The 14,284-nt window shown below is 54.0% G+C and overlaps 1 protein-coding gene across 1 annotated transcript; it reads right to left on the bottom strand.

The window, feature by feature from the left end:
- Nucleotides 1-10,675: 10,675 nt before the first annotated feature.
- Nucleotides 10,676-11,917, bottom strand: FOXE1 (forkhead box E1). The gene has a single exon (XM_030471237.1). The coding sequence runs from the start codon at nt 11,915-11,917 to the stop codon at nt 11,027-11,029; it is 891 nt and encodes a 296-aa protein (XP_030327097.1). The 3' UTR covers nt 10,676-11,026.
- Nucleotides 11,918-14,284: the final 2,367 nt, after the last annotated feature.

The following is a 14,284-nucleotide window of genomic DNA, read 5'->3' as shown; positions in this document are numbered from 1 at the left end:
AGGCCTGACAGGGTGAGGCAGGGTGAACACGGGGCAATGCTCATTGCTGAAACACACATCGGCAGTGGTGCTGGGCCTGCGCTACAAGGGCTGGGGAGCTCCCTGTGAGCAGAGGCTCCCAGGAACCAGAGAAAGCACCTCTGCAGAGATGGCTTTGGTGGCCATGAGGTCCTGGAGTCACCCCACATCCTGTGTGCCCTTACTTAGAGCTGCTCTCCCTCTAACTGGCTTCTCTGGCAACCGGTAAGAAAGATGTGCCTGCAAGCAACAAACCTTATCACAAAACAAACAAGGGAAAGATAAAGTACTCCTTATCAGCACTTTCACTCCCAATGCACCGTTTCTTTCTCTGATGAGAGGGCAGGTAAAAGAGCTCTTGGTATACGGATGGGCTGCAGGTGTGAAGCTGGACACAAAGGGGTCCATGTGCATCCATCCTGGAGGTAGGTCCTGCTCTCTGAATGGAGCTATGTATAGCGAGGGAGGCTGCTATTTCTCACATGCAGTGCATTACTTTCTCTCTCTTTTCCCTCCTTCCTGGGCCTCAGACAGATGTCTTTACCTGTCCAGTAAAGGAAATTTTCTTCCTTTGGGATGACAACCAGGGTGTGGGTCTGACTTTAAGGTGAAGGCTGGGACTATAGCCTTCTTGATGATGAAGAGTAGGTGCAGGGAGATGGCTTCTGAGCCGTGGGGCCAGCACAGAGAACTGGGTCAGTACCTGGCACAATGCTCTCCTTGCTGTGCTGTACTGCAGTGTGAGAGGGCTGCATGAGACTCTTCCAGGATGCTCTGACCTGCTACCTGAGCCACACAGACCAAGACAGGCATACTGTGATATGTCGTAGGTATGACCACTGTGATTGTCTCCTTACTCATGAGATACAGCCTGCTGTTGTCATTGGGCTGCCCATGCTGCTGTGAGCTCATCTCAGGGCTATAGGTCCTGCCCCATGTCCTGTAGAGCATGGGAGCCACCCCGAGGGCTGACAGGACACCTAAGGAGAAGGAAGTTGATACCATATTTGGGAGAACCAGACTCTTCTCTGTCCACTACTAATTACCTTTTGATATCCTCCCAGGAAACATGCTTCCAGCTCCTTGGGAGAAGTTGTTTGGTTTGTGCAACCTGTTTCCTGCTTCTCAAAGTGCTCTTGTGAAACGGAGCCTTCGGAGAGAGCCAGGGGTGACTTGTGGCAGGCTGTTGCTCCTGGGTGGTGTTTTGAGCCGGGAGCTTAGCAGAAATGAAGTCATGGGTAAGCCTGAGCAGAAAAAAGTGGGCCAGCAGCTTAGAGACGGAGGTCAATGAAAAGCCATTCCACCCCACAAGAACCTGGTCTTGCAGAGATAAGAAAACTTGCTGGTTGATTTACCAGTATTGACTTTAAATAGTAAATCCTGGTGACAGCAAATACCCACTCCCTCTTTGGCCATCATTTCTTGCTCGAAGTGTGTAAGCTCTGATCCTTCCTGTTCTGTGTTCACCATTTAAATAAATACCTCTCTAACACTCCAGGGCTGCCCAGGACTGCAGCTATGTGCCGGCTGGGCTCAGCAGTGCTCCTCTGGCTGGCTTGGCTCCCCTTTTCACCAGGAAATCATGTAACTGTAGAAAGAGTTAAGCGTGAACAGGTACCTGGAGATATTGAACCCAACCCCTGCTCAAAGCATGGCCAATTCCAACCAGGCGGCTCAGGAGGTTTTCCAACGAAGTGCTGACCATTTCCAACATTAGAGACACTACCACCCCCAGGTGCCCATCCCAGGCACTAGAAGGGAAGAAAGTTTTCCCCTATGTCCAGCCAGACTTGCCCTCATCACAGCTTTTGCTCTTTGCTTCTTGCCCCATCATGGTGTATTTCAGAGAAGACCCCAGCTCCATCTTCTCTGTAACTCTCTTTGGGACTGCAAGGTAGACTCCATGCTTGCCTTCTCTTCTGCAGGTGAATAAACCTGATTCCCTCAGCCTATCCTATGCTCCAGATCTGTATCTCATGGCCTCAGCTGGGCTCCGGAATAACAATGTCTTTCTTGTACTGGGTTACCCTAACTGGATCCAGGATTGCAGGTGTGGGCTTGTACACAACAAGCAGGGGGAATGGCCACTTGCCCCAGCCCACTGACTGAAACTCAATCCATCTGTCTGGATTTGGAGCATTGAGCATGATTGTGCCTTTGTCTCCCTCAGAATGCCTGAGGTTTTCATTAAGAAAACACAGAAAATGCAGAACAAAGAAACCAAGACATGGCCTGTGTGGTAAAACAGTGTGATCTGATCTTTGTAGCGCTAATAACTACTCTGAAAGGAGGTTGTAGTGAGGTGGGGGTTGGTCTCTTCTCCCAAGTAACAAGTGATAGGACAAGAGGTAACAGCCTCAAGCTGCGCCAGGGGAGGTTTAGATTGGATATTAGAAACAATTTCTTCCCCAAAAGGGTGATCAGGCATTGGAACAGGCTGCCCACGGCAGTGGTGGAGTCACCATCCCTGGAAGTGTTCAAAAACCGTGCTGGGTGAGACCCCTAGTGACGTGGTTTAGTGGTGGTCTTGGCAGTGCTGGGGTAGTGGTTGGACCTGACGATGTTAAAGGTCTTATCCAACCTACCTAGCTGATTCTGTGATTCTTTGATTCCCTGTTCAACCCTCTTCTGCACACACCATCTTCCATCTCATTTGCAAAAGCACTGAACATGGCTTGAGCACGGCACTGAATGTCCCTGGAATCACTCCTCGTTTGTCACCGTGTCTAACTGCAGACAGGAGGCGCAGCTCTGGCGCCGCGTTTTCACAGCTCAGCCTCACGGTCCGTGACAGACCTACCCAGAGGCAAAGCAGCAGCTTTGCATCTGCAGCGGGAAACGAGAGGCTGTGCCCCGGCCCCGGCCCCGGCCCCGGCCCCGGTGCGGCCCGGCAGTGCTCTCTAGCGGCAGCACCGGAGCCGGGGCACCAGGCGCTGTGGGTCATGCGGAAGGCAGGATTCCCCTCGTAACAGCCGTAATCGTTGTGCTTCTAGTAGTGTTAATGTACCGGAGCCTAGCCCTGATGCGGCAGAGAGGTGGTGTATCTTGTACCCACACATGTAGGAAGGCTTGAAACCGTTTGCCCTGGTTGCTTCAAGTGAGGCTTTCTTCTGTCTTCAATTTAGAAGAGAAAGTGTCTTCACTATCCATGGAGACGAAATGGGAAAGAGGTGACCCAAGAGGGAAAACTGTTCTTCGCAACATGACTTCTTTTTTTTTTTTTTTCTTTTTCTTTTTTTTTTTTTTTTTTTTTTTTTTTTTAAATGAATGCATTCAGCTTTGGGACCCCCAAATAAGAAGGACATGGAGCTGTTGGAGCGAGTCCAGAGGAAGCCATGAAAATGATCAGAGGGCTGGAGCATCTCTGCTATGGAAACAGGTTGACAGAGTTGGGCTTCTTCAGCCTGGAGAAGAGAAGGGTCTGTGGAGAGCTTAGAGCAGCTTCCAGTGCCTAAAGGGGCCTACAAGAAAGCTGGAGAGGGACTTTTTACAAGCAAGCGCCTATAGTGACAGGACAAGGGGGAATGGCTTTAAGTTGAAAGAGGGTAGATTTAGACTAGGTATAAAGAAGAAGCTCTTTACTATGAGCATGATGAGGCACTGGCACAGGTTGCGCAGAGAAGCTGTGGCTGCCCCATCCCTGGCAGTGCTCAAGGCCAGATTGGATGGGGCTTGGAACAACCCGGTCCAGTGGAAGGTGTCCCTGCCCATGGCAGGGCGTTGGAACTAGATGAGCTTGAAGGTCTTTTCCATCCCAAACCGTTCTGTGATTCTATGATTCCCTGCATAAAGAGTCCAAGCCGTGAATCGTCCTCTGCCTCCTCCATGAATAAAGCCACCAGTATTAACAATAGTACTCCAGGCACAGCCTCTCACACAGAGTGGGACCACTCACCAGGCATCTGTGGGCAGCTCAGTCATTGCTGCTCTTGTGCAGAGAACAGAGCCATGGTGAGGTCAGCCTTTATGTGAGGACACCTGGAGAATATGGGATTTTCATGTGACCACCAGTCCCCTTTCCTTTCACCCAGCCAAACTTCACCCGCTAAAGCCCGCAGAGTATCTTGAGGTGCTACGTGCATGGCAAAGGGCCAGGGCTTGGAGTGCCTGCTGCTGCAATTTTTCTTGCACTTAGGATAATTATCCCGGTCAATCTGAAGTGCATTTGCTAAATGCATTTTTGCTCAAGTGCTCAAGTGCGCAATTCAGGCTGCGCCGTGCTACTGTGCTCAAGCAAAGAATTTACATTAGCTGCAGCTCACTTAGTGAAAAAAAAGGCCGGTCTGCACTTTCTGTGATTAAACTTCAGCAACCAGAAGATCAGGCCGGTCTTCCAGGGATCTTCTGTATCTCCTCTCTGCTTCTCCTTCCCACAGCGTTGATGTTTAAGGCTGTCAGAATCCCACATGGGTGAGACTCTCACGTACAGGCTGCATTCAGATTTCTCCCACCCTTTCTTTGGCAAAGTCACATGCAGCTGATTGCTGGTCAGCAGAAAACATACAGTAAGAGTTGAGGTGCTGAGATGCCCATTGCCTCTCCATGTTTCCCATCCTCCAGCCCTGCTCCCAGCCTACATCTCACAGCAGGGACTCTGGGTTGGTGCCAGTGGACACAACCGCAGCAGAGGAGCCCCTTCCCTGGGCTGTATCTGTCTCACTTAGCCCCCCAAGCCCTGCCTGCAGCATAGCAGACTAGGCCACAACAGATGTAGAGCCCTGAGACACAACAGAAAGAACAAACTTAGCCCATCTTAAGAGACACTCCTCTCCCAGCCCACTGGTGTAGGATCTTTTGGTTGTCATTGTACATAGTACCTGGTCTTAAGTGCAGCTTGCAAATATGTTATTTTCAGGGCCATGGCTTTGTGTTGACCTAACAGTGCAGAGGACTGGAACTTGACTTGTCTTGTCTTGGCCTGAGCTGATTTTAGCCTGCTTGGCTATGACAGCAGTCAGTGGTCAGAAAACTAGCACTTATATCTGCTTTCTTTTATACTGACAACAATTATTTATTCTTCATGGCTTGAATTGCCTGTGACTCCATGGCAATTGCATAGGTCCCAGGCTATTGCAGTGGTCAGTCACTCACTGCAAGATTGCAAACCCATGTTATTCAAGTGAAGGCAATTTTAGTGAAAACGAGAACAGCAAAAAACCCCAAAACAAACAAAACCCCAAATTAACCAAACAAATAAACAAAAAAACAAACCAATTTGAGAACCACTGAAAAACAACATACATACAGAAACAAACTTGAGTGAACCCCAAGACCAAGATTCGTGTTGCATTAGTATTTCTGTGTGGTCCAGAGCTGCTGACCATCTCTGGTGGTGATGTTTGCATTGTATTTTAAAAGCCCCTGAGACCCTTATCCCACTGAAAGTGGATCCTGTCCCCTCCATGGATGCCCCTCATATCCCACGCCTGAAGGATGCTAAACTGAATGTTCCTTCTTCGTGAGGGAGGAATAGAAGGTGCCTGTTCCTTCTGCTCAGTGTGGTCACACAAGGTGGGGTTGGGGTGACTGCTCCAGATCTTAAAGTAGCTCCCAGAAATAACCTCAGCTTCCAGGTATAGCTGATGCCACCATCTCCCACCTTGACTTCTTGTCCTCAGACAGGGAGAAGACACAAATACGAACAGGAAAAGTGAGCTGAGAAATCAGCTTTGCTGTCTAGATGGTGCCTCCTATGAATCTGGGCTCTAGGAGCACACCAAGACAAGAGCGTGAAGCTATTCTCTGTGCCACCTGGGACACTGTACCCCCATACACCAGACCCTGTACAGCCAGTCTCCCAGAGAGCATCAGCCTTCCTGTGCTCACATGAGTTCACATCCAGGTGCTGCATGAGTGGGACATCCTCTCTATGCCACAACTAATGCTGGCATCGCAGTCCTGGGTAACAGATGCAGCTAAAGCATGCAGCTAAAGCCCATCTCCAGCCGCACAGACTGGCCTCCAACTACAACTCACAGAGTTTTGGACTCCCTCCAAGATACTGCCTCCTGGCCAAATGGCAGCTGCCTCCCCTGCACACTCCTTCTCATAAATTTGATGCACTTCTTGGCTTCCTCCAAAGGCAGATAAATCATACCCGGGAGTCCTACGGCTATTGAAGAAGATACTCCTATCTGCTTTTTGATCACTTAGCAGATTAAACTACTTGTTTCTGTCTCATTCATAACCCTCCAGGCAGCTTGGGCTACTGACAGAGCACCAGCTGCAGAGCTCGCTTTCCCTAAAACCCCTCTGGAAGCTGGTCACCACTCTCTCAGCAGGAGAAGGGGGCAGCATCTGCCAGCATCTTAGCCATGTGCAAGCCAGATCATCGCCCCGAGGTGTGGAGTTGCCCCTGCTGCACCTCACATTAGCTACAGTTGTTGCTTGGTGAATTGTTCATACAGATGCTGCTGCTGCACAAGGTGAACATGGTGTCAGCCTGCAGTTGCAGGAACCGCACGTCTACAGCCAACAAACCTCACTGGCCCAGGGTGCAGGAGGCAAGATCAAGCATTTTTGGTGCTGCTGCCACAGGACTGGCAACACAATGTTGTTTCCAGCAGTAAATCTTTTCCAGCTGGCCTGGCTCCAAGCTGGAGCAATCGTAAAGTCATTAACACTAAGCACAATTCCCTCACCCACCTCTCAGCTTGTGTTCCTTATGCAGGTAACAATCTCGGCTTCCATACCTGCCCCTTTTTAGCAGAGGCACATGGCTAGGCTGCAGCTTCATGCATTGATGTGTGGGGCACACTTACTGCCTGATGTGAGACCGGAAAGCAGACTGGTGACGTGGGGGGTTGCAGGAGTTTGGTAAGCCACCTCTGGCGTGACATTGCCTTCCCCATGCCAAGGCAAGTTAGACACAGAAAATGCAAGAAGCGGCATGTGGCATGCATCTTGCTCTGTATCATCACTCTCCTGGTCTTAGGAGTGTATGAAAAAAACTCACAAAGACACTTCATTACAAACAACAGGACAAAAAGATTTATTTCCATTGCAAGTAGGAGAGTAAATACAAAAAAATCTCTGATACATAACATAATGTTCTCCTAGGCTGTAACCATCCACCCCTTTCTTAAAGTCAGCAGAGGGCCTGACCACACCAGAACTCCTCAGGCAGAACAGGAACCAAGAGGCTCTGTCTTTCGGGAAATGAGCACTTTCAAGGCCCTTCTCTCTTCTCATCGGTGCTTACACTTAGTGTTTCCTACAGGGTTATAACCCAAACCTACTGGACACTTATTCCAAAAACCAAAAGACTAGTTTGAAACTTAGACTAGCTGTGCTAAAAGGAAAGCCCTCAGATATTTATAATGAAACTTCCAGAAATCACAATTTTCCTAATTCTGGACAGTGCCTGAAAATTACAAGCAAAGTGCCAGCCAAAAATACATTGAGATCCAAATGTTTAACATATCCCCGTGGCACAAGCATACATTGAGATCCAATTGTCTAACATATCCCCATGGCATATCCCCATACCCTTAACAGGCAGGCCCAGCCCCATGGCTCTCCAAGAACACAACAACTTGTATCTTCCTCCGTCAGTGGTCATGCAGTGGCATGAGACACACGGCCACATGCACCAGCACAGGGTCAGCGCGTCCTGCTGACACAGGGTAGAGCCTGGACAGACATGTGATGCTCAGCGCACCCGTTGCACCCGAGCCTGCACAACAGCCTGGGGAGGTTGCAATAGCCACAAAACCACAGCAGCGCTGGTGGGAAGGGATCTCTGGAACCTCCAGGCCTGCCACAAGCAGGAGGTTGGAGCATTGCCACCACTAGCACAGGGCAGGTATAGCCTGGTCTATTTTTGTATTGAAAACCCTGAACGAGAGACCTTGCACAGATGCAGAGTCCCTCAAAGGGTCCATATAGCTCATTACTAATCACAAAGCTCCTATCCATGGTTTCCAGCTGCTTGTGGCTCAAGTTTAAGCAGTTTGTGGCTATGTGTCTCAGGTCCTTGTGCAACAGGCGCAACCACTGCACCTGCTGCAGAAAGCATGCTTTCTAGACATGTCTGGTTTCCCTAGCTTGTAGGTAGTAAAAGGTCTGGAGAGAAATAACAAGCATCTAGACCTTATCTGCAAAAAATACACAACTGAACCTACCCAATTTGTGCCGAGTCATCAAGATCTATCACGCATGTCCTCCAGACACTGAGTTTTGCTCCCTGAACTTGCTGCAGATGCTGAGGTCAGGAGCAGTTTGCACAAGAGCTATATTATCACTGGTGCCTTTTTTTCAGACTGAAACTTTAGACTAACACCAGGGCTGGAGCAGAGAATAAAAACAGGTTGAAGTAATGGGGAACAAGGGCCAGAAGACCTCTAGACTCAGGAAAATGATCCAGTCCATGCTGATAACTGCTCTGACAGGAAGGAAGGCAGGCATTAAGAGGCAGGACAATTCCTCTCCCGGCTACCCCCAAAGCAGCTAGCAAACCTGCTAGCAAGGGGATGCAGTGCAATCCTAGCAGGAGATGCAAGCAGAGAGCCAGCAGGCAGCTGTCACAAAACTAAGAGCTGGCAGAGCCACTTCTCTTCCAGCTGGTGAAGGGGGAAGCTGGGAGAGGAGCTGGCACAGCAGCCGAGGAGACCTGCCCCACGCTGAGGTAGCCAAGCTGCAGAGGCAGGACTCTGCTCTACCCAGGGTGGAAGCAGCTTATAGACATGCCAAGGCCAGGAAGGACATTGAAAGAGACAACACAGCTCTTCAGGAGGGGAAGCAAGGATAGGAAAGATCTGATTCACTGCAGCGAGGATGTGAATGATGCCTACGCTTGCCACTTGTGGCTTCTCCCTCGCCCCCTGGCAGCAGTGCAATGCAATGCAACCTCCCCAGCTCCGTGTACAGGCTGCAGTTTGTGCAGTACCACAAAAAGGGTCCAGATGGACCAGGGTCAGCAGCACCAGCCCAGTCCCAGCCTCCCAGCCCATGAGGTGGCTCACCCACGATGTGCCATCCCAATCTCTCTGGGAGAGGGGTGGGTGCCTTGACTCATTTCCTACCTCAGAGCCACAGGGAAAGCAGACAGACAGCTCCTCCTGTCCTCCTACTGCAGTGCGCTTTAGCCACCTCCACCCCAATCTGTGCTGCAGTGACACCAAACACCTTCCCGCCCCACTCCATTTCCCCCCTCTCATGTCCCACTTGAATACCTGGAGCGTAGCACATGGAGAGGATAAGAACCTGCCTCTGCACGGATTTCATCCTGCTGACGAGCTCATCTGAAAGATTATCCATGGAGCAGAAGGTACAGGTGTCTTCATAGGATCTGAGCTCTTTGTAGCAGTGCATAGCAGCAGGACAAGAGACAGTGGACATGAAATGAGACTAGAGAAGTGCTGAGTGAATAAAAGGAGAAACTTCTCCCCCACAAGGACAGTCAAGTTACCCCAAGAAACTGTGCTGTCTCCATCCCTGAAAGTTTTCAGGACTCGACTAGATAGGCTTAAGCAACCTGTACAGGTTATAGCTGACCCTCCTTTGAGCACGAGCATGCAACAGAAAGTTCCGATGGTCTCTTCCAACCCGAGTTATACTGTGATCTGTACCCTTTTGTGGTGAGAGAGACCCTGGTGTATGTGCACCCCCACTGCTCTCCCAAAGCTCCTGCTGAGGCTCTGGCTGCACTTTCCACCTACCTCTCTCCATTCGTGGCCCGACCACTCTGCAGCACCCCTCACCAACCTCCTCCTGGCCTTGGTCACACACGGCCCCACCTCCACAGGAAAAAGCAGCTGTATAAAGAAATTTGGACAGTAGCAGCGCTATGTCCGCCCCTCTCTGCTCACAGCCCCTGACAGAGCCCTGGGCATCCACCATCTCCCCAGGAGCTTTTTGGGGGTGGCGGGGTCTGCTGAGAGGGATTTGCATGAGTTTCCCCATGGATCTATTTACAGGCCTCTCACAGCTGTTCTTATTGGTTGTCCCCTCTCCATGTTTTCCTCTAGCCTTTTTTTCAGCTATCCCTTGACAAGGGAGCAATCAAAGACAAAAAGACACCATGTCCTGCCTCTCTTGTTTCAGGAAGGAAGGGTTTACCCCTAGGTGCTGATTTCTCCGAGGCTACAGGCAGAGCTGGGCTGATCTTAAGATCAAAGTAATTTAGGACCTCCACAGACCTCTGCACTAGGTCTCCACTCAAAGCAGGTCCAAATTCAATGCTGGATCCAACCCCAAAGACAGGTCAGGTCACTCAGGCTCTGTGCAATCAAGTTGGGAAGACCCCGAAGGACAGAGACCCCAGAACCTCGCTGGGTCCCTCTTCCAGGGGCTGAACATGCTTATGTTAAACTTTTTTGTACTTCCAATCCCACATCGTCCCACAGCTGCAGCACAGAGCATGACTCCCATTGGGATTTGACTTGCTGTGTTTGGCTGCAACCCCAGCACCCAAACCTTTCCCAGCCCTGGCCATATTGGTTGTTGGTGCAAAGCCTGGCACTAACGCAATAGCCCTGCGCACCATCAGGGACAAGCCACCACATTAGTGCCACACGTCCCACTTTTACAGCTCTGGCTGCGCGAGGCTGGGGAATGCTTCCTCCTGCCTCCCTCATCCCCCACCATAGCAGACATTTTGTTCTATAAATGAAACCATTAACAGCGGACAGGTTGTTAAAAGTGAGATCTTCTTGGACAGACCAGGGAGCCCAGCTGGATGTGCTGGCAGGGTGCACTGGGCACCTGTCGTAGGAAAGGCAGGAGAAAAGGAAAGGGCTGTTTGCCCCATCCAGGCACTTGGGAGCCCCTAGAACTTCTCTGGAGAGAGCGGACAGGGCTGGGCAGGGTCCCCCAGGTCCTCACGGCTGGCGGCAGCGCTCCTCGCCGGGAGCCTCGGGCAGGTGGCATGATGCGGAGCCGCAGACCAAAGTCCTCCAGCATCTTCCCGGACGGCCGCGGGTCCAGCAGCGCCGGGCGAGCCGCGCAGCCCGCCCTCTCCCGGGCTCCGGTCCGCGCCGTCGGGCCGCCCGGCCTCTGCCGCGCTGGGTCAGAGTGGCGGGACGAACCTGTCGTGACCGCCGGGGTAGGCTCCGTGCCGCGGCCCGGGCTCGGCGGCGCCCAGCTGCCCGCCGGTTCCGTAGACGTGTGGCAGCGGCGGGTAGGGCGCGGGGGAGCGGCGGCCGTAGAGCCCGGCGGGGGCTGGCGGCGAGGCAGGCAGCACGATGCGCCCCGACGGCGCGTACAGCTGTCCAGGGCCGCCCGGTGAGTAGGGCGCGGGGCCGGGGGGCAGCGGGCCGTAGCCGTGGGGCAGGGCGGCAGCGCAGCCCTGCGCGGGGAAGGCAGCGGCGGCGGCGAAGGCGCAGGAGGCAGCGGCGGGAGCCGGGGGCAGGTCGGCGGCGGGCGGCGGGGCAGGCAGCGGGAAGAGGCGGCAAGGCGCGGCGGGGCGCTCGGCGAGGAAGGCCGGGTAGGTGGAGAGATCGCTGCGCTTGAAGCGCTTCCTGCGACGGAGGAAGGAGCCACTCTCGAACATGTCGCGGGCGTGAGGGTCCAGCGTCCAGTAGTTGCCTTTGCCAGGGCGGCCGGGCTCCCGCGGCACCTTGACGAAGCAGTCGTTGAGAGTGAGGTTGTGGCGTATGCTGTTCTGCCACTTGCGGGGGCTGTCGCGGTAGAACGGGAAGCGCTCGGTGATGAAGCGGTAGATGCCTCCCAGCGTCAGTCGCCGCTCGGGCGCTTGCCCGATGGCCATAGCGATGAGGGCGATGTAGCTGTAGGGCGGCTTGCCCCGCTCCGCCGGACGCTTGCGCCGCCGTCGCCCGCCCCGCGCCCCCAACGCCGCCGCCGCCGCCTCCTGCCCCGGCGGCGCTGCGTCCGCCTTCAGCGGCGGGGGCAGCGGCGGCAGCGGCGAGGGGCCCGGCGGCAGCCGGCTCTCGGCGGTCATGCGGCCGTCGGGGCGGCCCCGCGCCGGGCCGAGCCGAGGAGTCGCAGCTCGGCGCCGCTGCGGCTTTTATGCAGCGGTGTCCGGCGGCTCCGCGCCCGGGCGGCCGGCACTCCCCCTGCAACGCCCCGCAGCCCGGGAGGCGCGGGCAGGGCCGGGCGTGCCGCCGCCGCCGCCGCCGCGGGCACGGGCAGGGGCAGCGCCCGCCCCCCTCCCGCGGTCCCCGTTCCCCTCCTGCGGTCCCCATCCCCAGCGCCATCGGGGCGCCGCGATCCCTCCCGCTGTCGTTAGGAGCGCTCAGCTCCGGGAAGGCGGCGGGCAGCGGGCGGTGCGGGAGCGTCTCCTGTGTCCCGGTGCGGGTGTCTCGGCATGGGCATTTCCAGAGGCCCTGCTCAGCGGCTCCGCGCCGGTTCTGCCGGCGGCTGAGGCGAGGCGAGGTGCGGTGCGGTGCGCGGCCGCTGCTGTCCGAGGGAATGCTGCCGGTCCGCGGCACTAGGAAGGGTCGCCCGTGCAGCCGTACGCTTCTTCACGGTAGTGAAGCGGTAGAAACGAATTAAACGTTTCTACCCCCCCAACCCGGTGACAGATATGTGTGGGGAGAGATAGTGAATGTGGGCTTACGCAGCACAATTGGAGTGCAGAGCTGATATGTAAAATACGGTCAGAATGGGACTCTCACCTCCGGTCCCCTACAGCAATTCGACACAGAGCTGGACTCCCGTGCCTTGTTTTACCCCTGGTCAGACCTGCTTGTCCTTGATGCTTGTGCCACAGGATATCCAGGTACGCGATCCTTCCAACTAGGAAGGATCCTTCCACCGGTTATGGCTGGGACATATTACCTATCTGTCAGCTCCCTCCTGCTTGCTCAGATACTTGGGGCTGAAGGTCAGAGCCTGGGACTGTGGGTCAGAACAAGTGCCATAAGTGCATGGAATTTGTGAGGAAGGCTTGCTCAGGGCTTGTACCCCTGCAGCACCCACCCGCGGGGCTGGAGTCAGCACAGACTCCTTGCCTGCTGTCATGGTCATCGTTGGGAGCCCCGGGATAAAGGGAATGGCAGGAAGGAGGTCCTAGAAGGGGGATGAAAAGAGTCAGTGTGTGCAGGTGTGCACAGGGATGTGTGTGCATGTGAGGGCGAGCACGTGCAGGTACATGGGTATGCAAGGGCAGTGTGGGGTTGAGGATGTGCATTAGAGCTTGTGGCTGTGCATTGACATGTGAGTGTGTGTACAAACGTGCCAGTGTGCTGGACCCACATCACGAGTGTCCACAGGTGTGCAGGAATGGCTGTGGGCAGATGTGTGCGCAGAGGTGGATGTGCATAGGTGTGCAGGTTCTGTGTACAGCCGGTCCTGCCCATGTCTTGATGCCTCCTGTCAGTTCTCCCAGAGCTCGGGTCTGAGTATCTCTGTGGGGAAAGCTTTCCCAAAGCCCCCTTGCCCGTTGCACAAAAGGTGTCTAAGGGAGTTAGGGGAGGTGGGAGATGTTTATTCAAGTGAAACAGGGCTCCCTTGGGGGTTCCTAACAAAGTTTTTTCTCTGCTTGGAGAAGAATTGGGGGGGAGGGGGGGGGGAAGGGGAGGATCTATTTGCATGCAGCAAACAAACTCCAGCCCTGGTTTCTACCTAAATAAGGGGACCCCAGAGCTGTCTTTGCCACTTGCTTGTATGCGCAGCTTCCCAGCGACCGAGCAAACTGTGGAGCTAGCAGAATAAGCCATGAAGGGGCACTCTGAGGACCCCTTCGTGCAGTCCCAGTAGCTGGATGCAGATTTCAGATCACATGCTGCACAGTTTGTGCCGAAAGGAAAATCAGCCTCCCGTTCTGACGTCGGTGCTCTCGAAGTACACAAAACACTGGGGTAGCGTTACCCTGGAGGAACCAAGAAACCGGCTCCTTCGGCGTGAAAGGCGAGCAGCGGAGCTGCCTCGGCTGCAATGCTCTGCCCTCTGGCTCCCGGGACGCTGCAGCCGGGGATGGATTTTCCTATCAGATTTTCCAAGAGGCAGCGCGGTGGTTCCGTCGCCTCCGGGGCTGTGTGTCTGCCTGCGCCATGCCAGTTCCGTGCCTCCAGAGGGCAAAGTCAGATCGTGCTTCACTTCGCGCTTGCAGAAGGATGAGAATGAGCGAGGTGCGCGCTGAAGCGGAATGGTGTGCCCAACTGCTGCCTTTGCCCTCCCTGCTGGTGATGAGAATCCTTTTCCAGGAAAGCACTTTCCTTGGCAGAGCCCAGCATGTAAGCAGAGTGAAATGGATACCCAAACAGCATGTGCTGGCTCTTGTGCCTTCTCATTTCCTCATCAGGCAGGTTAAACTGTAAAACTCTAACGCCGGTGTTTGTGAGTGAAGTGGGAGTTGTATACTGTG

Source organism: Strigops habroptila, chromosome Z (genome assembly GCF_004027225.2).
Source record: "Strigops habroptila isolate Jane chromosome Z, bStrHab1.2.pri, whole genome shotgun sequence".
In the NCBI taxonomy this organism is placed as follows: domain Eukaryota; kingdom Metazoa; phylum Chordata; class Aves; order Psittaciformes; family Psittacidae; genus Strigops; species Strigops habroptila.
This window is presented reverse-complemented; position numbering and strand designations above follow the sequence as displayed.